At 42.6% G+C, this 21839-nt stretch overlaps 1 protein-coding gene across 4 annotated transcripts in view; it reads right to left on the reverse strand.

The window, feature by feature from the left end:
• The window catches only part of AMOT (angiomotin), a 68481-nt gene that overhangs the window by 26309 nt on the left and 20333 nt on the right, over positions 1 to 21839 (reverse strand). For all 4 annotated transcript variants that reach the window (XM_061409525.1, XM_061409526.1, XM_061409529.1 and 1 more), the window contains 4 exons: positions 16395 to 16893; positions 11188 to 11332; positions 10173 to 10265; positions 7373 to 7518 (listed from right to left, as the gene is read on the reverse strand). In XM_061409525.1, coding sequence (XP_061265509.1) covers positions 7373 to 7518; positions 10173 to 10265; positions 11188 to 11332; positions 16395 to 16893 — 883 coding nt within the window. The remainder of the gene's footprint in view (positions 1 to 7372; positions 7519 to 10172; positions 10266 to 11187; positions 11333 to 16394; positions 16894 to 21839) is intronic.

Below are 21839 nucleotides of genomic sequence, written 5' to 3' on the forward strand. Positions count from 1 at the left end.
TTCTTTATAGTCTAACTCTCACATCCATACATGACCACTGGAAAAACCATAGCCTTGACTAGATGGACCTTTGTTGGCAAAGTAATGTCTCTGCTTTTTAATATGCTGACTAGCTTGGTCATAACTTTCCTTCCAAGGAGTAATTGTCTTTAATTTCATGGCTGCAATCACCATCTGCAGTGATTCTGAAGCCCCCAAAAATAAAGTCAGCCACTGTTTCCACTGTTTTCCCATCTATTTGCCATGAAGTGATGAGACCTGATGCCATGATCTTAGTTTTCTGAATGTTGAGCTTTAAGCCAACTTTTTCACTCTCTTCTTTCACTTTCATCAACAGGCTCTTTAGTTCTTCTTCACTTTCTGCCATAAGGGTGGTGTCATCTGCATATCTGAGGTTATTGATATTTCTCCAGAGGTTTTGGGAGCCAGCAAACCAAAATGGTCAGCAGTGGGCCAAATTCAGCCATGCTCACTCATTTACATATTGGCTAGGGCCGTCTTCCTGCTGTAATGGCACAGTTGAGCAGCTGCAGTTGCAAAAGAAACTATATGGTTCACAAAACTGAAAATATGTACTCTCTGGCCCTTTACAGATAAGGTGCCTACCCCCAGAGTGATTTTCAAACTGTTCCAGAGTCCTAGCATTCTAAGGAGTGCTTCAGAAGCCACCTGCAATTGGTGAGTTGTAGCAAGTGGCTCGTCTTTTATTTATTTTTGGCTGTGCTGGGTCTTCCCTTTCTTTCCCTAATCCTATGATCTCCTCATGGGGTTCCTTAAATCATTCTTACTTTCTGCCTTGATCTTTTAGACCCACCTTCTCTTCCAATTTGTTACTTCCTGCTGTACCTCAAAGGTCCAATCTATGGTAGTTTACTCTTTTACCTCTATACTAATGATTCTTAACTGGGGGTGATTTTGTCCCCAGGGAACATTAAGTGTGGAGACATTTTTGATTGTTAGATCTGGAGGTAGGTTGCTATTGGCAACTTGTTAGTGGAATCCAGGGATACTGCTCAACACCTCACAGTGCACAGGACAGCCTCCCCCATCACAATCACCAAAGAATGATCTGGCCCCAAATGTCAATAATGCTGAAGTTGAGAAACCTTGCTCTCCACTTCAGCACTACTGGAGATTTCCTTCATATCTCTCTTAGGTTCTAATTATAGTTCATTTTTTACTATACTGTTGGTGACCAGTTAATATTAAATAACTGTCAAATACAGGAACAAAAACGAACATAGCATAGCTTAGCTATAATGCTGAGATATAAAAACAATAAACACATTCATAGATGTATTTACTTTGCTTGGAAAGTCAAGATAAGGGCTTCAAATCATTTCTATTAAGAGTTAAGTTTTTAGAGGGGAATCATAAAACTGGGGGGAAGAATTGCAGGAAGGCAACCTACTGAAGAATAGGGCAAATACTCTTGAGCTCAATCAATCATGTTTTTTCATCGCACTTCTACAATAATTTGAACCCATTCCCAAGCATTTGGCAGATCTCTTAACCCCCTTCTGACTCAGGAAAATCTGATCCCTGCAAATGAATACCACGTGATGGCATCTATTCCCTCCTTCCAACAACTGCAGATGTCTTTCAAATTTATTTTTTCAAGGATGGCTAATTTTACAAAATTACATCTAGGGCCCCAAAAGCTACCCATTTGTCTCAGTCATTTGTAAGAAACTGATTTCATCATCAACCTTCTCCATTTATTCACTGGTAGACAAGGCATAATATGGGATATTTTGGAGTTAAGAGATCTGAGTTTTCTTCTAGATGTATTACCAACTATATAATCTGTCTGCACTTTAATTTCCTAATCTATTGAAACTTTCAAGGTTCACAGTGGGGATATACTAAGTATTTGGAAATACTTAAAAAAGGTTAAAAAAATACATGGGGGTAGGGGTGAACAGGCAGAACACAGGATTTTTAGGGCAGTGAAAATATTCTATATGATACCATAATGATGGATATGTGTAATTACATATGTTTACCAAACCCACAGAATATATACTACCAAGAGTGAACCCTAATGTAAACTATGTACTTCGGGTGATTATGATGTGTCAATGTAGGTTCATGAGTTGTGACAAATGTACCACTCTGGTGGGGAATGTTGATAATGGGGCGGGGGAGGCGCGGGCTGTGCATGTGTGTAACCAGTGAGTATATGATGAAATCTCTGTACCTGTCCTTCTATTTTTCTGTGAACATAAAACTGCCCTAAAAAAAGTAAAGTCTTAATAAATAATAAAAAATATATAATACGGATAAGTAGAGGGGGTAGACTATTATGAGCTAGATGAACACCAACATATACACACACCCAATGACTAAAGAACATTCAGACATAATAATACAGCACTAAGTCCAGTGTCACAGAGGTCATCCTTCGTTATGTCTTGATTTTCATCTTCCCTTCTACCTCCCAGAACTCCGAACACTCACAGTACCACAAATGTCACAACTGAAATGTACTTTCTTTGTTCCTCTCCTTCATACAACTAAGTTATATGTTGCATGTTGCTCCATGAGCCTCCAGTGATTTGATCTGATTTAGTCTTACACAGGAGCACATGGCTCCAAGTAAGAGTTCCCTCTGAAGCAATTTGGTAACATTACCCTGGTATTAGCAAGTTGCCTGTGTCCATTGCCAAGAAGCTGTGGTCCACTGGTAGATATTAAAAGAACTGCGGAGTAAAAAATAAAACCACGTCTAGAAACTTGCTACCAAGGGAATGGAGTTCATTCTGTTAAGGAGACTAAAGAAAAATACACAAGGCTATTAGTTTGGGAATTTCAAATGCCAAAATCAGGAGAAAAACAGAATATCAAACTCTGAGAAGTAACTTTACCTATGTTGGGAGCAGGGACATAATTTCTCATATTGAGTGCAGCTATACCTACTTTAAAGAAAACATGCTGCCCATAAATACGGAAAAAAGTCCTCTTTAAATGAAACACCCTTCAAATGAGTCAACAATTCATCAGCAGAGCACTCAAGAAGATTTCTTGCTATATACATATTTTATCTGAATTCCTATCTATACTCTCAATGCACACCTCAGATTTATAATCCATTATAACCACTGTATGAATTTTACCTATCACAGCAAAATCCTATTGTTTGAGGATTATTTTGGATGAGACATATAAATGTCTATCCCTAGGACATCTTCCTCTAATATTGGGCAAGAAGGAGACAATTAAGATGCCCTGTGGATATGTGTGATAGCGAAAATTATGTCTCTCTAAAGTCAAAGACAAGTCAAATAAGTGGCAGGGGATCGAGAAATGAGAAAATATGAGCCACGAAGAATGGTGGTGGAAATGAAATGAAACAATATGGATTTAGTGTTGGAGAACTGAGAGGAGTGGCAAAAGGACTCTGGAAAATACACCACCGCTAAGGGTTTTCACTGCAGTGTCTAAATATCTGTACCAGACATTGCAGCTGAGAAAAGGTTAACACTTGGGCCCTTTTTGCCCCTGAATCTCTGTGGCTGTCAATCTAGCCTAAAGCCAAAGAACAAGGCTCACTGGCTCTTTCTGCCAGCCCTCCCACATTCTACTCTATCCCTTCCTGTGCATTCTGCTCAGTAAGCAGCCCACCCGCAGCATCTTCCCTCTTTGATCTTGCCAGGGCCTTTTCCCCACCATCCCTGAAACAATTACCCAAGCAGTAGCTCCGCTGTGGATCATCATAAGACAGTAGCCAGCCAGAAGCCTGGGCTGCCTTGAGCCTTGTGAGTGGATATGCCAAGCATCTGTCGACTCTCCAGTGAGGTCAAATTAGTGGTGGGCAGAGGGAAGTCTCTTTGAATGTGAGAATACCATGGTTGCTGTAGGACACAGAGTTCTTTTGACTTGGAGCTTAATAAGACTCCACTTCAATAGGACCTATGTGTCCTGAAAGATAAGGGCAGGGATGGAAAGACCCCATTTACCTCAGCCAGCTGCATGCTGCGTAAGCAAGCAGGATTATAGTCAATCACCAAAAAACAGGTCTGCTCTTTAGAATGATATCCCCTTCCTAGCAAGATACCATATCCCTCGATGTCAGCAGAGCAGGGTTCGTGAGAAAATCTGTGCTGAACTTGGAAGAGGAAGGAGACTGTGATTGCACAAGAAAGTTCCCTGTAAGGCCAAGGCACCCTTTCTGTATAGAGCTTAGAGCACAGTGAATGCTGAGTGTCATGGGCAAGAGACTTAATAGGATTAGAAAGATGGAAAGGATTTCAGGGAAAATACCTAAATGAGGATGTTGTAAAAGAGAAAGACATAAATAGATGCAAGGGTCTTCAGACCATCAAAGTAGTCATCATTGTTCCCTAACCATCTTTATTTTTATTTGTTGTTGTTGAGGTGATAAGTCATGTCCGATTCTTTGCGACCCTGCCAGGCTCCTCTCGCCTTGGGGTTCTCCAGGCAAGAATACTGGAGTGGGTTGCCATTTCCTTCTCCACGGGGTCTTCCTGGAACATGGATCAAACCCATGTCTCCGGTACTGGCAGGCGGGTTCTTTACCACTGAGCCATCTGTCAGTGGGCTCACAGGGCTTCCTGTCACTTCACTTATCTACACTTCTATTTTCACATCTGTAAAGCAGGTGATATCATTGAGATATAATTGATTTGTAACATTACATGCATTTCAGGTGTACAACATTATGATTCAATATATAATATGTGTCAACCTGACCATCTTGATGCAATGCTGAATAGGTAAACTTGAGTGAACTTGCACTTAGTAGGCTAAGAAAATATTCCCTAGGGAAAAAAAAAAAAAAGCTTAATTTGGGAAAATTTCCCTAATTCTCATTTACAAAGTAGACTAGAGAGGTTTTCTCTGAAAGAACTTCTAAGGAAAATTCATGGTGCCATTTTTAAGCCATGACTAAATTATCTGTTTCTATGAGCCATAGACAGGCATCTGCCATATCCCTCTGCCTTACAACATGACCTGACTTCAGCCACCTCCAACAGATAGATATATATTTTCTGTTTGGGAATACTCTTCTTCATTTAGAAATGTCCACTATTTTTGTGAAGAAATCACAGTCAAGAACCCTTACTAGATTAGTTCCAAGGCTACTTACATCTTAAATACCTCCCTAATGTTCTACTTAAAATTTTTACCCCAGGAAAAATGAGACCTCGTGGGGGCTGAGTCACAGCAAAAACAAGCAAAACTTCAGTTATCAATTCCTGTCTTTGAAGATAAGGAAAAGGAATGTTTTCCTTTGAATACAGTGGAGGAGATACGTCAAACATCACCCAGGAGCAAACTTAGCCCTTATGGGGTACTTAAATGAAAAGGTAAACAGGAATCCATGGATTTTTTTCCCTGAGATGTGGTTTTAAGCCCTGACATGTGCTAGAGGTGATCTAGCCTGAGATTCTGGAAGACATTACATGGCCTCTACCTCTGCAATTCTGCCAGGTACAAGGTTCCCAGGTTATGCTTGCTGTCACACGTCCTGCCTCCTTTAGCCACAGCAACTCAGAATTTCCCAATAACTAGACTGTGTGTGAGACAACCAGTTGGATGAAGACTAAAAAATTAACTATAATTGATGAGCTTATGTGAGATATCTCTGACTACTAGATGCCATCATTCAATTCTAGCCCAATATTCAGAGCTTCTTCTTTAAATTGTAAATCCACATATTTTGGAGTGGGGCCCTGGAAAATGACAAAAAATCTCTGGAACAAATGCCCAGAAAAGCCTCAGAAGTCTGAAGCCAGAAATATATTTCAGGCAACTGTTTCAGTGAGGGCTTCCCAGTGGGAACTACAGATTAACATCGTCTCCATACATGTATGTTATTTCCATGATTAAAAGCCAGTTACCACTGAGCCCTCAGACACTGAAAACCAAGATGGCTGCAGAGTCTTTATCACAAGTTTATCTCCAACTAGATGGGCATCCTTCCTGGAGAGGCAGTGGGCTGTATATATACCCTAATCTCAAAGCAGTCTGGACAAGCTTCCCATAGTCTGTTGAAAAAGAGTGGCCCAATGAGTAAAGCAATTATTTTTTTTAATTAAAAGATGCAGAGGTTTACTAAATCTGAACAAGCGCCCACATTTTCTTTTTGGGAGCGAAACCAAGGGATGATTCAGATGGGGAGACAGGCAGCAGGGTCTAGGGAATGAAGAGTCATGAGATTCCAGTTTTATTCCTGGCTCTGTTAAGAGTTGCCATGTGACTACCAGCAAGCTACTTCTCAGTGGGTCTCTCAGTTTTCCCTTCTCTAAAAGAACACAGTCTTAACCCTGTCCTGTAATTTACTCTGTGATCTCCTTGCAAAAAGGGAATGGAAGGGAATATATGAGTGTGGTGAAGGGCTAGCTAGAGGGAGTGCTAAGCTCCTAAGACCTGGACACCAGGCACGTACAAGTATCCTTCATTTTCAATAAAGAAACTTGGCAGTATTTCTGATCTAGACAACTGATGAAGCAGAATATTAGCCTGACTTGATGCAACTTGAAGTTTAACGATTAAACAATTCAGGTTAAAGGACATCATAGGTTAGATGGCACCATCTATTAGAAAAGTTACGAGCCCACAATGCAGCTCGAACAAGCATGTTAATACCCATAAAAGAATTCAAAGGGTATTTATAAGTCAGAAGATCTTTAAGAACTAGAACATTCTTACTGAGGGAGAGGAAGCAGTCAATGAATGAAAGTAGGAGAGGCATCTCACCTATAATAGCCAGAATGGGTAAGGCTTTGTAACTGAACACTTTCTTTTTTAATCTCAAGTTTGTAAAGATCCCAACTTCTTATAACGGAGGCTATTTTTTTCCTACTAATTCCAATTTCAGAATAGACAATCAGTGAGATATATATATATACATACATATATTTGTGTATGTATTTTGTGTATATATACACACACATACACATATATGTGTATGTATATATACACAAAATACAAATATGTAAACATATACACACACATATAGATATATATGTATATCTATCTATATCTATAGATACAAATATATACACAAAATCTGTCATTAGCTTAATTTAAGGCAAGATTAGCTATCAATACATAGAATTTGGAGAGGGAGGGTAGTTAGCTTATTATATAAATGAGCAAATGAAAATCACTCCTTGACCTTGGTAACTTTCAATTCTGAAGCAAAAGGAAGGAACTTGAAGAGAAGAGACAAAAACTCCAAGTCCAGTCACATCAGTTGTAACTAGAAGTAGCAGACAGCACCTTCCTGTCAGGGGATGATGCAGCTGCCAGTTTGCCAAAATGGAAGACCCCCCCAACCCAGTGCCATCAGTTTCTAGCTCTTCTACCCTCAGGCTCACATGCCACCTGAGGAAACTACACATACCTCTTCTTCCAGCTTTACCACCTTGGCTTGGGCATTGCTCAGGGCCTGGTCTCGGATTTCGATGTGTCGCCTTTGGTCCTCATTGGTAGAACGGGCAGTGGCCAGTTCCGCTTCCAGTTTCTCCTTCTCACGCTGGCTCTCTTTATCTATCAGGACATGAAATATTAATACTGCCATTCCAGAGCTGGCTCAAAACCTTACCTGAGCAAAACTGATAGTCACACCCATTCCTGGACATTTTAGTGTTCTAACACCCAGCGACAAGAAGCAGGACACGGAGATCTGGACTCTTACCACTGGTTCTACCACTAAATTGCTGTGTCAATTTAGAAGTCACTTAACAATGGTGGTGGTTTGTGCAGAAGCAATGAGGAAACAGATGTCAAAAGTATTGTGAAAAATATTATACAAAGGTGAACACAAAAACACATACAGACACACATATATCAGAAGAACAGGTAGGCTTGTCTCCTCCATTTTATTTTTTCAAACAGTCTTGTATTGGCCAATGAGCCATTGAGCCTCCACAAATTTTCCCCATCATTTCCTCAATAGACAGTCTATTAAATCAATTAAAAAACTGATATTAAATCGATCAGAAAAAAATGGTATTTCATAAAAATGCATAAAACTGGCAATGTCACCCTTTATTCACTAACATAATTTTCAAACTGAGGTCAATCTGAGATCACACTGTAGGTACACATGACCATGACACACGGAGTTATGTCCCATGCCTTTCTATGTCCCTCCGCTTTTAACTCTGACAGACCTCACACAAAAACTCAAATGAGCAGTTTTGATTCTCAGTGGCAGGAAGAGTGCCCTTCCTCTCAAGACATGGATATTTAAGTCTTTAGGAGAGACTTTATTTGGCTACACCACAGGCATGGCATGTGGGCTCTTAGTTCCCTGACCAGGGATCAAACCTGCGTCCCCTGCCTTGGAAGCTCAGAGTCTTAACCACTGGACTGCCAGGAAAGTCCCTGTAGGAGAGACTTTAACTGGGCAACCTACCTTCCTTCCCATCTTGACTTTACATACCTATTCAGATGTACCTTGGGAAGAAATAAATATTTGTTGAATACTTATTGCATACCAAGTATTGTACTAACTTAATCCTCAGAACAACCATACACAGCAGGTGTTGTATTATTCTCTTCTCCATTGTGCATATGAGAAAACAGAATCTCTGAGAGCTTGAGTAATTTGTACCATGTCCCACACCCTTAAGGCCAAGTTGTTCTGAGCTCTTTGTACTGTACCGGACTGCCTTCTCCTAGGATTAGGTTGGTCTGGCCTGTCTAGGGGGGCTTTTCAAGAGTGTTTTCTTGGCTCCTGCCACACTTTCAACCATGTAGCACCCTGCGGATGCCCAAAGGCAAAAGAAATGACAGAGGCACACAAGTCATGCCCTCTTCCCTACCTATTAGGCTCCTTCCAGGACCATTTGACAGTCTTGGACCCTGCTGCTAATACAGTTTGATCTACTAAATGACCACATGAGAAACCAGCAGCAGAACTCTCAGGACACCTGAAATACCATCTCCACACAGGGAGAAGTGTGAAGTCAGAGATGCAGGGCCAAGAACCCATACATTCTCTGTGTTTTAAACTGGGAAGCCACCACCATCTCCACCAGCAAAGTAGCTTCCAAAGGACACCACAAAAGCAACTTCACAACAACTTACACTAAGCACTGATGACACCAGAAAAGCAACATTCCTTCCTCTAAGGCAAACTGACAAAAGAACAGGAAGCTCAGGGAAATGAGGAAGGAAAAAAAAAAGCCCCAGCTCTGAAGCCAAAGCACAAGAGAGCAACCCAGGAAGGGAGGGGGATATTGTAAGTGAAGATCAAACAAACTTGTAAAAGCTGACTGGAAGCTGCATGGAATGACTTGAAAGGGTCACGTGGAGGCCCAACAAAGATGCGGCCTGACGGATCCCCACGAAGTACTTCTCCAGCTGAGAACCACACTGGTGGAGGCCGAGGGTAGCAGCCACCAGGCCTTGGGCATCTGCAGAAGTCAGAGGAGATAATCTATTTCCTCCGGACTTGTCTCTCCCTATGGACTCAATCCACTGTGTAGTTTTTTACTGCTGCTTTTACTGCGGCAGTTGGAAAGAATGAAGCATTGTCTAGCTGGGTGGAGTCCATTAGGGACCCGATAAAGAAAAAGATTAATTCATTGTCCTGGTCCTAGGAGTATTTCCAGACAAAGGAAACACTATTAGGAGGAAGACATAGCTCTGCCCTCCCGCACAACCTCCAACTCCACACTAGAGTCACTAGTTGAGGCCTTAGCCGTGGTCTCCCTCTAGTTCCCCTTGCAATCCTCCAATATGGAATCATATGATATAAAAAGGGTGTTGACTGGAGCCCCAGGTACAGGTTAGGTATTCTAAGCACTAGTCTCAGTCCTACGTGGTAATCTCATGTCTTCCAGAACCAGCAGATGCAGCCTTCAATGATAAGTGCCTTCAATATGAAGGGATCCCAAGTTTACCGAGGTCCTTTTCAGCTAGCTATGACAAAAAGCCAGAATTCCAAGGGGCTTCTCTGTTTTAATACAGAAGGAGTTATGTTGATGTGACTTGATGTTGTGGCAAGCAGCCTTCGTGGCCAGAAGGAAAAAAACACAATCTCCCAACTTGATGCTTGAACAGGAAAAAGAATCCTTAGATGACATTCACTCTTCCCTGGCTGTTTTAGGGGGCTATATAGAACTGCATAACCTTTTCATACACCTCACTCCCACTCGTACATGAATACCTGCTGCTGAAGCTTTCAGACTTACTTTTTGCAAAGAGCTGAGAGATGGTTTTTCTGGTATCTTCTGACCCCTCATATTCCTTCTCTGCAAGCTGCTTGTTGGCCGTCTCCAGACGCTCTGTGGAATTTGGAGACAATCAACAGGGCCCTGAGGACAAACTTCCAAGCACAAGCTATTTGCCCTCTAAATACTGATCTTGAGCAAAACAAGCCTGTCTCTTCTTATTACACAAGAAGGGGTGACACAGACAAAGGTTTGCAAACGTGGATCCCAAAACAACACTAGACCACGAAGGGAAAGTAGGAGGCAAGTACTTTAACACTTTCACTCCTCACTGACAAAACCTAAGTCCAAATTCCTAGATTCCATCCAAGAAATCTGCCCCTGAATATATGATATTTTTCATTCACTGGGAAAAAAGAGCACCAGAGTTACTATAAAATGTTTAAATTTAAATGTTTATAAAATCTTTAAAGCTGGAAAGGAAGACAAGTAGCACAGACTATGGGGGCAGGCCAACTGAGTCCAAGAGACCTGAGAGGAATACCGTCTGATTTACACATCAGTTCATCCCCCTTTGATTAAGAAAGCTTAGGAATAGACATGACTATAGTCACAAAAACCTAGCCCGTCTATGCTCTGCAATTTGCTGACTATCCCAGTGCGCTGGACAAGACCTAGAAGCCTTACCATGTGTTCCTTAGCTTAGCCCTTCCCTTTACCACCCTTTTTTAAAATTGAAGTATAGTTGATTTAATTGTGTTAATTTCTGCTATACAGCAAAGTGATTCTGAGATATATCTATATACACATTCTTTTTTATATTCTTTTCACTGAAGTTTATCAAAGGGATTTTTTTTTTTTTATTGACTGCTAGAGGTACTGGTAGGCTCTGACCTCCCTTTCTATCATAGAATATTGAATATAGTTCTCTGTGCTATACAGTAGGACCTTGTTGTTTACAGTAGGACCTTGTTGTTTACAGTAGGACCTCATTCCCTTTAATGTCTTGACTGATGCCTTTCAGTGATTCTCTCACCTCTCAGATCCCTGTTGAAGTCATGCATTCTCCGAATCTCGCCCTCAAGCTTGTTTCTCATTGCTTTCTCCAGGGCCTCTCTTTTGGAGGATGACTTGACAAGGTTCTCATATGCCTCTGAGACTCGCTGGATTTCTGTCTCCACCTGAACAACAACAAAAATGAAAGACAGTGATGATGGTAGGAAGTGGATGGGGGAAGAAGATCTGAAAACATATATGCAAATCCTTAATGATAACTTCTCCCAGGGATTCATGGATAGCCAGGAGGCAATCATAACACAGTCAGAGGGAGGAGGGAGGAGGGTTCAGGATGGGGAACACAGGTATACCTGTGGCGGATTCATTTCGATATTTGGCAAAACTAATAAAATATTGTAAAGTTTAAAAATAAAATAAAAAAAAAAGAAAAGTTTTCAGGATAAATTTCTAAGTTCAACCTCAAGCTCAGTAATTAACTTACCAGTCCCCAAGATTTCCTTAGGTTAAAAACAAATATGTTTATCTGTCTTCAGAGAAGGTTGTAGGAGAGGATAAATTTCATAAGTATAGTTACAAATGATTTTCCTTTCCTTTCTTAATTTAGAAAATAATAATAATGTATATAGTTACTGCAAAGCATTTAAAGGGTTTTTATATGTTTATTTTGATCTGGGCTGATATTGGCCTACACAAGAGTACCTCTCCCCCATTTTAGGAAAGAGAAGACTGAGATGGCCTTTTACTAGAAGGCAGAGGCAGAGATCAAAACTAAAAACCCTAAGACTCAGCCTCATTAGTTAGTTCAGTTCAATTTAACAAACATTTACCAGGGGCCAAATATTAGAGGAACTCTTTAAAGCACTGTGGGGTGTGTAAATATGAATAAGGACATTACAACTGCCCTCAAGAAGCTTTCAATCTAATCAAGTAAAAGAATACCGGGAAAGATATGTTATTAAGAAAAGCTGGAGTAGTGTTATAAATTGTAGGGGAGAAAGAGGTTGTTCCTGTTTGGGGGTGAAGGGAGAGGAGAATTTCAGGGAGGAGGTGGCATTTACAGTCAGATCCTGAAAGCTGGGTTAAATTTCAACGATCAGAGGTGAGGGGAAGGGTATTCTATTCTAAGTGAGCGAATGCATTCCCAGAATGACCAGTAGTCTCATTTGGCTGGACACTGTGGGGTACACAGGGAGAAGCTGGTAAGATCTGGCTGCAAAGATAGATTGGAGTCAGATCATAAAAGGGCTTTAATGCCAGGCATTTGGACTTTATCCCATAGTTAGTGGGACACCGTAACAGATTTTTTAACAGAAATTCATGATTAGAATTGTGTTTTATGACACTCCAGCAAATCTTGTAAAAGGTAAACACACACACAACCTCAAAGAGAAAGGATCCCGCCCTGAATCAGCCCGAATTGGGAAGAAAATAAGAAATCTGACTCCAGAGTCTCTCTGGAACCAGTAGAGCTTCACTGTACATATCACAACCACAGAGATATTTGCATATGATTTGTATAAGACAAGTAAACCCCATTGCCTATTAAGTAATTTTCAAGTTAAATCTGACTCCTGCAACCATTCTGCATTCCTTCTCAGCTTTTCACTATCCTCCTTAACAAAGCTCAGGCTACTTTAGGGGGAGAAATATTAGCACCACCCCCACCCCATGGGAGACTCAGGGAAAGGTGGGGTTACCAAACAACTCTGACTGCACCTGCCCCAGCTCCAGCATGATGCCTGAGGCGGGACTGCCTGCAAACAAATGAAGCTTACACCACAGAAAAGAGCAGACTTGAGAGTGTTTTTTTCCTTGCAGATGGTACCAAGATAGCAGCACAGAAGGTGAAAACTGGTGAATGGCATTTAGAGACAAGATCTGCAAGGCCTGAGCCCAATAAAGCTTTTGCATGAAATTCAAGTGCTTGGTAGAGAAAATAAACATTTCTATTTGAAAGAGCAGGCTTGGTGCTGGTCTGTTCTGGGCTGTCTTCAGAGTACAAGGTTTTCTAGTGCCCCCATAGAATGCCACACCTGGAAGGCAGTCCCCTTTGTTTATGTTTTTATGGAAGTATATTTGACGTACAATATTGTAGAAGTTATAGGTGTACAATATAGTGAGTCCCTATTTTTAAAGGTTGTACTCTATTTATAGTTAAATAAAATTTGGGCTATATTACTCATGCAGTGAAAGTTGCTCAGTCGTGTCTGATTCTTTGCGACCCCCTGGACTATACAGTCCATGGAATTCTCCAGGCCAGAATACCGGAGTGGGTAGACATTCCCTCCTCCAGGGAATCTTCCCAACCCAGGGATCGAACCCAGATCTCCCACATTGAAGGTGGATTATTAACCATCTGAGCCATCAGGGAAGCCCAAGAATACTAGAGTGGGTAGCCTAACCCTTCTCCAGTGGATCTTCCCAACCCAGGAATTGAACCCAAGGGTCTCCTGCATTGCAGGTGGATTATTTACCAGGTGAGCTACCAGGGAAGCTGGCGTTGTGTAATATATTCTTGTAGCCTATTTTATACCTAATAGTTTGTGCCTCTTATTCCCCTCCCCTTATGTTGCTCCTCCCTCCTTCCCTCTCCCCACTGGGTATCACTAGTTTGTTCTCTGTATCTCTGAGTCTGCTTCTTTTTTGTTATATTCACTAGTTTGATGTATTTTTTAGACTCTTCATATAAGTAATATCATACAGTATTTTTTTTCTGACTTATTTCACTTATCATAATACCCTCCAGGTCCATCCATGTTGTTGCAAATGGCAGAATTTCATTCTCTTTATGCCTGAGCAGTATTCCATTGTGTGTGTGTGTGTGTATATATATATATATACACACACACCACATCTTCTTTATTCATTCATCTGTTGATGGACACTTAGGTTGCTTCCATATCTTGGCTATCGTACACAATGCTGCTATGAACACTGGGGTGCATGCATCTTCTTGAATTAGTGTTTGTTTGTTTGTTTGTTTGTTTTCAGATGTACATCCAGCAGTGGAACTGCTGAGTCATATGATAGTTCTATTTTTAGTTTTTTGGGAAACCTCCATACTCTTTTCCATAGTGGCTACATCAATTTACCTTCCTACTGGCAGTGTATAAGGGTTCCTTTTATTCCGCATCCTCATGGAAGGCAGTCCCTTTACTCAAGTTGTTCAAAGTACTATTTCAAGACATTGTACCAATCCTTTCCCTATACCGTTTGTAGATACTGCCCCCAATAAAAGGGCAAGTTGTACATCTGTCAACAGGAAAAGGAGTCAGAAGGGCATATCCATCCGTTTGGTCTGTGGTGGGAGGTGAGGGGAGAGAGAGGATGGTAGTGGGTTTCCAGGTTGATTCTATCTACTTATTCCCCTCATGAGCCTCAGGCCTTCTTATTTTTTCCAGCACAAGCTGACATCTACCTTATTCCCCTCATTTGTCCTCTTCTAACCCACCTGTGCCTCTAACCCACTGCAGCATCGGGTCAGGTTTCACTTCTCCCAGCACTCAAGCTGTCCCAATTGCACTTGGTTGAGGCATCTTTCCCCATAATGGAGAACAAAACAACAACCCAGACTCTGTTCTGCTGCACTTCCCTGCCACCCATCTTCCCCCTCAAAAAAAAAAAAAAAAAATTCACTATCCTCTAGGAAAGAGAGTCTGTAGAAGATCTGGGTTCACCCTTCATTTACTACATCAAAGATGGGGCCAGGGCCACCACAAATAAAGAGTTTAGGGAGCAGTATCTACTGTTAAACCTAATCAGCCAAACTGGACCCGTCTGCTTATAGTGTGTGAGTACCAATGGGATGGAACAGGGGCAGGTATGAGAGAAGAGGGAAAATTTTAAATTGGGGGCAAAGCCAGGAAGAAACATTTCTCACTCAACAACCCCCATCCATTCAGACTTGGGAACATTAGGTGCAGTAAAGGCATTTTTTTGTTCCGTAAAAATACTTAGCTGATAATAAGCCCTCCTCTCCTTTAGGACTCAGATCTGGTGTTTACATAGGCAATGGCACCCCTCCAGTACTCTTGCCTGGAAAATCCCATGGATGGAGGAGCCTGTTAGGTTGCAGCAAGGTGTCGCTAAGAGTCGGACATGACTGAGCGACTTCACTTTCACTTTTCACTTTCATGCATTGGAGAAGGAAATGGCAACCCACTCCAGCGTTCTTGCCTGGAGAATCCCAGATGGGAGAGCCTGGTGGGCTGCCGTCTATGGGGTCGCACAGAGTCGGACATGACTGAAGCGACTTAGCAGCATCAGCAGCTTAATTCAGGCCCCTGAAATTTCCACTGTTGGGTGTCTCCTGAGAATAGAGTTACTGAACAATATCAGGCAACCTCCCTTCCCTCCTCCACCTTCATCCTCACATCCCTGAGCAGTCTGCATTGTCTGGGAGATCAAACCAAAGGAGCTCCACAATGACAGAAGTTGCAAAGAGGCTGTCAAAGGCAGAACCCTATTCACCACCAGCCACAGGAAGCCAAGAGCTAAGGTTCCTAGCTTAGGGCATTCAAGACCTAAAGTCCCAGCTGCAAAAGACTCAGGAGGGGCCCAGGGAAGAATGTGAACTTGGGACATACACTCCTTTTGCTACTTCCTTAGCCTTGGGCTGTCACCTGTCACCCATCTGTGGTGTGCTAAACCCCTCCTGCCCCCCACACACACCAGAGGAGAGCAGATGTTTCATTTGAGCTGCAAGGAAGGACCAACGCAAGAAGGGGGGAAAGGAAAGGGGATTGAAAAAGAGTTACAATGAAAACTACCACTTGGAAAACTCTAGGCCCTTTCCAGAACAAGGCAGGTCAGGGTCTAACTTCAATGATGAGATTTTTCTGGGAACTATGGATTTATAGTTAAGATTCAAATTCAGTATTTTGTATTTGGTAAAATATAATCAAAAGGAAAAGTCTTTATGCTGGCAGGTACTTCTCCTACACAGCCCTCTCCAGTGTTCTTGACCTTCTGAAGCAGTTTCCCTGCCTTTCGTAATTCTCAAACACTCAGTTAAGCTTTCTTGGGGGCTACGGTTTCTGTGAAATGTTACTTCTAGATAGAGAGGCAGAAGGTTTTTTTAAAGTTTGCTCCATCTAACCTTCAGATATAAGAATCCTGAAGACTCGCCCATAAGTCATACAGGGACGCACAAGTGGACACTTTTATATCAATATTAAACAAATAAGATTTCAAAAAGACTCAAATAGCCCCATACGGAGATCTCACCTTCTGCAGTCTCGCCACCTTCTCATAGCATCCTTCCAACTCCTGCCGCAAGTTCCGGTTCTCATCTGAGAGAATCTCAACCATCTGCTGGGCTCTGGAAACAATGGCAAAAGGGTCGGCTGGCATTGGCTGATATGAAGCAGACGACTGCTGAGCTCGTGGCATAGCGGAATAGCCTTCTCCTGGCTGCTGCTGCTGCTGGTGATGGTGGTGATGGTGTGGCTGTGGCTGCTGTGGCTGCTGTTGACTCAGGCCAGGCTGGGGGAGACGGTAATGATCCCCCTGGTGAGCCTGGTTAGGAAGGAAATGCTGCTGTGGCCTAGGCAGGTGAGCCGAGTGGTCTCCTTGGTTGGGGACCAAGGGGTGTTGGGCAGGAGACAATCTAGTAGATGGTGGAGACTGCAGCAAGGGCAAGGAACCCCCAGATGTGAGGGAAGAAGTAGGGCTGTGAGGCTGAGAGTTCCGGGCTGACAAAGGCAATGAGATGTCCTGTGTTGGCCTGGAAAACATGGAGGGTGTACTCAGGTTAAGCTCCCACTTGAAGGCACAAGAAAGGGAGATGTGGAGTCTCCCAGGCTCCCCCAAACAGGTGCAAAATGAGGAGCAGGCAGGGTTGGACTACAAGGTCTCTGCTGAGACCTCTCCAGTCCCTTCCACGCCTGGCCTCCTCTCAATACCTGACCCACAGAGGTGTGATCCTATGGAGGACAGATCAGATGATCTCAAAGGTTGCTTTGTGAAAATCAAAGTAATGCATCCTTATACACTTGTTTCTCAAGTCTAAGCATTTCAAATGCGTCTTTGACAACGTAATTGTCACCTCATGATTTTAAACTAAGCTTTTTCTGGCATACTGTATGTGGCCCTGCACACAGAAAGGGTCACAGAAAGTTTGTTCCACTTGCCCAGAAGGAAAGAGCAAACCATCATCAAATCTGCCCCTCATCTTGTTATCTGCAACTCTCTTGGATAATTCATATAGTCAGAAAAAACTACCTGAGGATATACAGGTACTTACTACATTAGAGACACCAAATAATTATTGTTGATGACAGTTGTTAATAACTGAATGATGCTTTTTAGCAGCAATAATTCCAAGAGTTGGAAGGGATTACAAGTAACACTATCATACAATTTGTGATGTACTGCATCACAAAATGTAAGGACTGGAAAGGCCTTAAATAAATCATTTAGTCCAACTCTGTCAGTGGACAGAGGGGGAAACTGAGGTCCAGAGAGGGGAAGTATTCTGCCAAATATTACAAAGTGAGTTAGAAGCAGTGCCAGGGTAGAACCTAAGAGCCATTTTCAGGTTCTTTCTACTACTATTAAATAAAATGCACTGATTTGTAGTGATGTTCAGATTCCCAACCTATTACTTACAGAAAGTTCCAGATAGAGAACTTTGGCACATGGTTTAATGTGACTTTTCCATTTTGGTACCTAATACTGGACTATGAGCCATTAATGGAAACAGTGTATGCAAATGGATCATTTCCACCATTGCCACAACCAGGAAGAATATCTGTCAGTATACACCAAACACACACAAATAATGTTCACCTCCCTGCCCCTACCCAGTTAACCTAATATACTCCCACATCCACTGGATGCCTGTCCTACAGTTGGTATTTCTCAATCCAGGGAAGACAGATGGCTAAGAGCACAGGATTTGGATCCCAACAGAGTTTGGAGACCTTTCCTACTGCTTACTAGCTGTGTAACCTTGCTCAAGTTACTTCATCTGCATGAGCCTATTTTGTTTCCGAGGTCACAAATGAATTACTAAAATACTGGGCTCTTCTCAGTGTTGAATTACAAACAGTCTCATATCTACCTCCCAATGAGAATGGTTGACCCTGTTAGTGATTTTACTTATGGGATATCCACTTAATCTTTGCACTAAATTGCATAAAATTTGTGGTGAAACTGGGACAAATCACCAGGAGCAATTAACTTTTAACTGGCATTCCTGATGCTAAAGCACATTCCCTCCCACACATACTCCAATTATCATTACTGTTCATTTATCTGTCGCTATAAGAGATCCTTACTATGACGGATTTTTACCACTACAAAACCATTCCAAACACTTGCTCACACATACCCAATAACCCAGATGTTCACCAGAGCCCTCAAACCTATTCAAGTTGAAGGTTGTTGCTCAGCCCCATCAGTGCCTCTGGTATACCCACATTCTTCCAATTTCACATATCTGTCAGTATAAATAATTACTGAATACTAAAGTGGGCAAACTACTACTTGTGAACAGAATAATTTACATGGTTTTCATGATGACAACTGGAAAGTTGCTACCCTACATAACCCTTATGTCTGAGAGTTCAAAGCAGTCATGCAATCAGAAGCATGGGAGCTGTTTATAAACTTATGTGGGGGGAGTCTGTCTCCATTTTTCATACTGTGGATCTTTAGTTTCCTCAAAGGTTAAATGGTCTATGTACTCTCCTTCCACTTTGAGTAAGAGCTATTATAAATTGGGTTGACCAAAAAGTTCATTTGAGTTTTTCAAAACATCTTACAGAAAAGCCTGAATGAACTTTTTGACCAACCTGAGTTAAAATATGGCAGCCTGGGGTCTGTTAGGGCTTATGTCTCAGGCAGAAAAGAGGGGTTGAAATTTCATGTTCTCTAATCCAGTCCTCAAATTTTAAGGAGAAAATGACCATACTAACGTTCATCCTCATTGCCAGGATGTGTAAACCCAAGGCCTGGTAGGTGTTCTCTTTTAAAGACTGAACACCCAGCTGTGAAGTGGGCTTCCTCCCCTCAGCTCCCTGGGTCCTACCAGCAACCTAGACCTCTCTCTCAAACAGAATAGCCACTGACCTCTCTCCCACCTGTAGACCAAAAGGCCTCCCCATGCCCTGGACAGAACATGGCCTCCCAGGGGCCTCATGGAAGGGGTGACCACAAGGTGCCTGGAAGGAGGCTCCAGAGTTGGATAAGCCCAGGATGGCAGTGACCATGGCCACGACTGTGGGCTCTGCCAGAGATAAATGGAGAAGAGGCAGCTGCCTTTCACATTTCCCAGACTGGAAAAGGAAGCAGATTTCTATGCACCGTGCTGTTGGGAAAACTGAGGCAGTCCGACCCTGGCAGGTTTGCAAACACGAAGCAAGGTTTGGGCAGTTGTAAAAGAAGAGAAAGCCCTCCAGCCAACGAACTCCATCTGGATCTCAGCATCCGCCCACCATGAAAAAGCAGGACAGTACTAATGCTTGTGTGAATTTCCCCCTGAGAGAAGGGGACTGAGGAACAACGGGTGTAGGAGAGAGCTGGGGGAATGTCAGAGGAAGCAAACCTACACTCAAGATAGAGTAACTGTAATAATGGTAATAAGGGTGTCAGCTGGATGAGCGGCACTCTCCCCAGCTCCTTCCACTGACATATTAACCAGAACAACAAGGCGCATGCAAACAACAGAATCACATGATCCCATGGAAGCCCTGACCTGCCTCCCTGCCCCTTCCCTCCCTTTGTCCTTCTCCTTCCTAAGACAACCTGGGCCTCCGGTTCTCTTGGAAAAGGAGACCTGACAGACACATGGGACAGAGGCCAGGGACCAAAATCAGCATCTCCCTGAAGCCAGGGAAGATCCCCACCCAGAGACAGCTTGTGAGGACACAAATGGAAAGCAATCAAGCTGACACTGCAACTTATGCCCTGCCCCCTCGCTGACCAGAGCCCCCACTCTTCCCAGACACGTCACCCCAACCCCCCATCCCAGCCCCCCAATGCACGCAAGACAGTCCTAGCCTACACGTACGCAAGCTCCCCCATACACCCTCTCACCAGATCAGGTGCCAACAGCCTGGAACCCAATTTATTCTCCCCACAGAAACTGCCTTTCCCAGGCTCTGTGATGGTCACTCTCTGAAGCCTGGAGAGGGCTGCAAATTCCTGATTGTTTCTCTTGCACAACCAACTCTGCTCTGAGCTACAGAGTTAGGTCACCCTTAGATTCCACTAAACAAGGATTTCAAGAAACCTCAGATCTGGGCACGATATCAACAACTGAAAGGAGGTGGCTGCTTTACAAACAGAAAGGATTTGATTTTTAAAAGCAGTTGATAAATGCATAAACCCCGGCTGCAGAAAAGGCTCAGCACTTAGACAAAGATTCAACAAACTTTTAATTCTTCAGATGGCTTGGCCTTGTTTCCCATCTGGAGTTCAGGGCATTCAGGATATTTATTTTTTAAGTGGGGAGGAGGGGATAGGGAAAATAAAGTAATAAAAAAGACTGTTTATAACACTGTGTTCATCTTAACAGCAAATCTCTAGCATTTCACAGCACCTCTGAAGAAGAAAATGGCACCCCACTCCAGTACTCTTGCCTGGAAAAATCCCATGGATGGAGGAGCCTGGTGGGCTACAGTCCATGGGGTCACAAAGAGTTGGACACAACTGAACGTCTTCACTTCACTTCTGAAGGTCAACAAAGGTTTTTTTGGACAACAATTTGCTCAAAGAGCTTGCTCTGAATCTTGATCTGTAATTTGTGGATTAAGAACTAAGTATTTTGTCTTCTAATTGTTTGGTACTAGCAGCAGTTACTTGGAAAGGTACTCACAAACTGTCTAGCTAGTTGGTTTAAAAGAAATAAAGGAGGAAAAACGTGCCTCCACCTAAAATGGTACACTTATGGAAAGCCATTCAAGGTCCTCCCTTTGGCAGGCATTCATCAACATGTGCCACACCCTCACCCCAGGCTCTGCAAAAATTTTATTGCCAGTTTGTCTGCTGCAGACCCAAAACTCACAAAGAGCATCTTCTGATTAGGATTGTTTTAGGCTTGACTTTTCATTGAGCATGGGCTTTCCAGGTAGCTCAGTGGTAAGGAATCTGCCTGCAATGCAGGAGGTACAGGTTCGATTCCTGGGTAAGGGAGATCCTCTGGAGAAGGAAATGACAACCCCCCAGTATTCTTGGCTGGAGAATTCCATGGACAGAGGAGCCTGGCGGGCTACAGTCCATGGGACTGCAAAGAGCTCGACACAACTGAGCATGCAGGCACATTCATTGAGCATATCAAACACCCTATTTCTCTCCCATAGAGGGGGGAAAAAAAAACATCATTTCTCTCCCATAGAGAAAAAAAACAAAGCTATTTCCACAAACCTGTGTGTTAAAATACTGCTCAAGAGACGATAATCAGTGTGGGCTCTACTGCTTTGGGAAGCAGAGCAAGAGACCCATAGATAACATAGGAGGGAGGAGAAAATTCAAATCTCTTATGGTTAAATATATGCAACTAAGTTTCTCTGGTGGTTTAATCAGTATGGAAAGAAAAAAAAAAAAAAACAAAACAAAAAACCTCTTTGGGCTCCTTAGTATTTATTTAGGCAGATCAAAGGGCTTTTCCATCTAGCTTCAAACACTGTGGGAGTCATTTCAGATCGCAAACAATACTCCTGAATGAGT

This window comes from Bos javanicus, chromosome X, assembly GCF_032452875.1.
Source record: "Bos javanicus breed banteng chromosome X, ARS-OSU_banteng_1.0, whole genome shotgun sequence".
Lineage (NCBI taxonomy): Eukaryota > Metazoa > Chordata > Mammalia > Artiodactyla > Bovidae > Bos > Bos javanicus.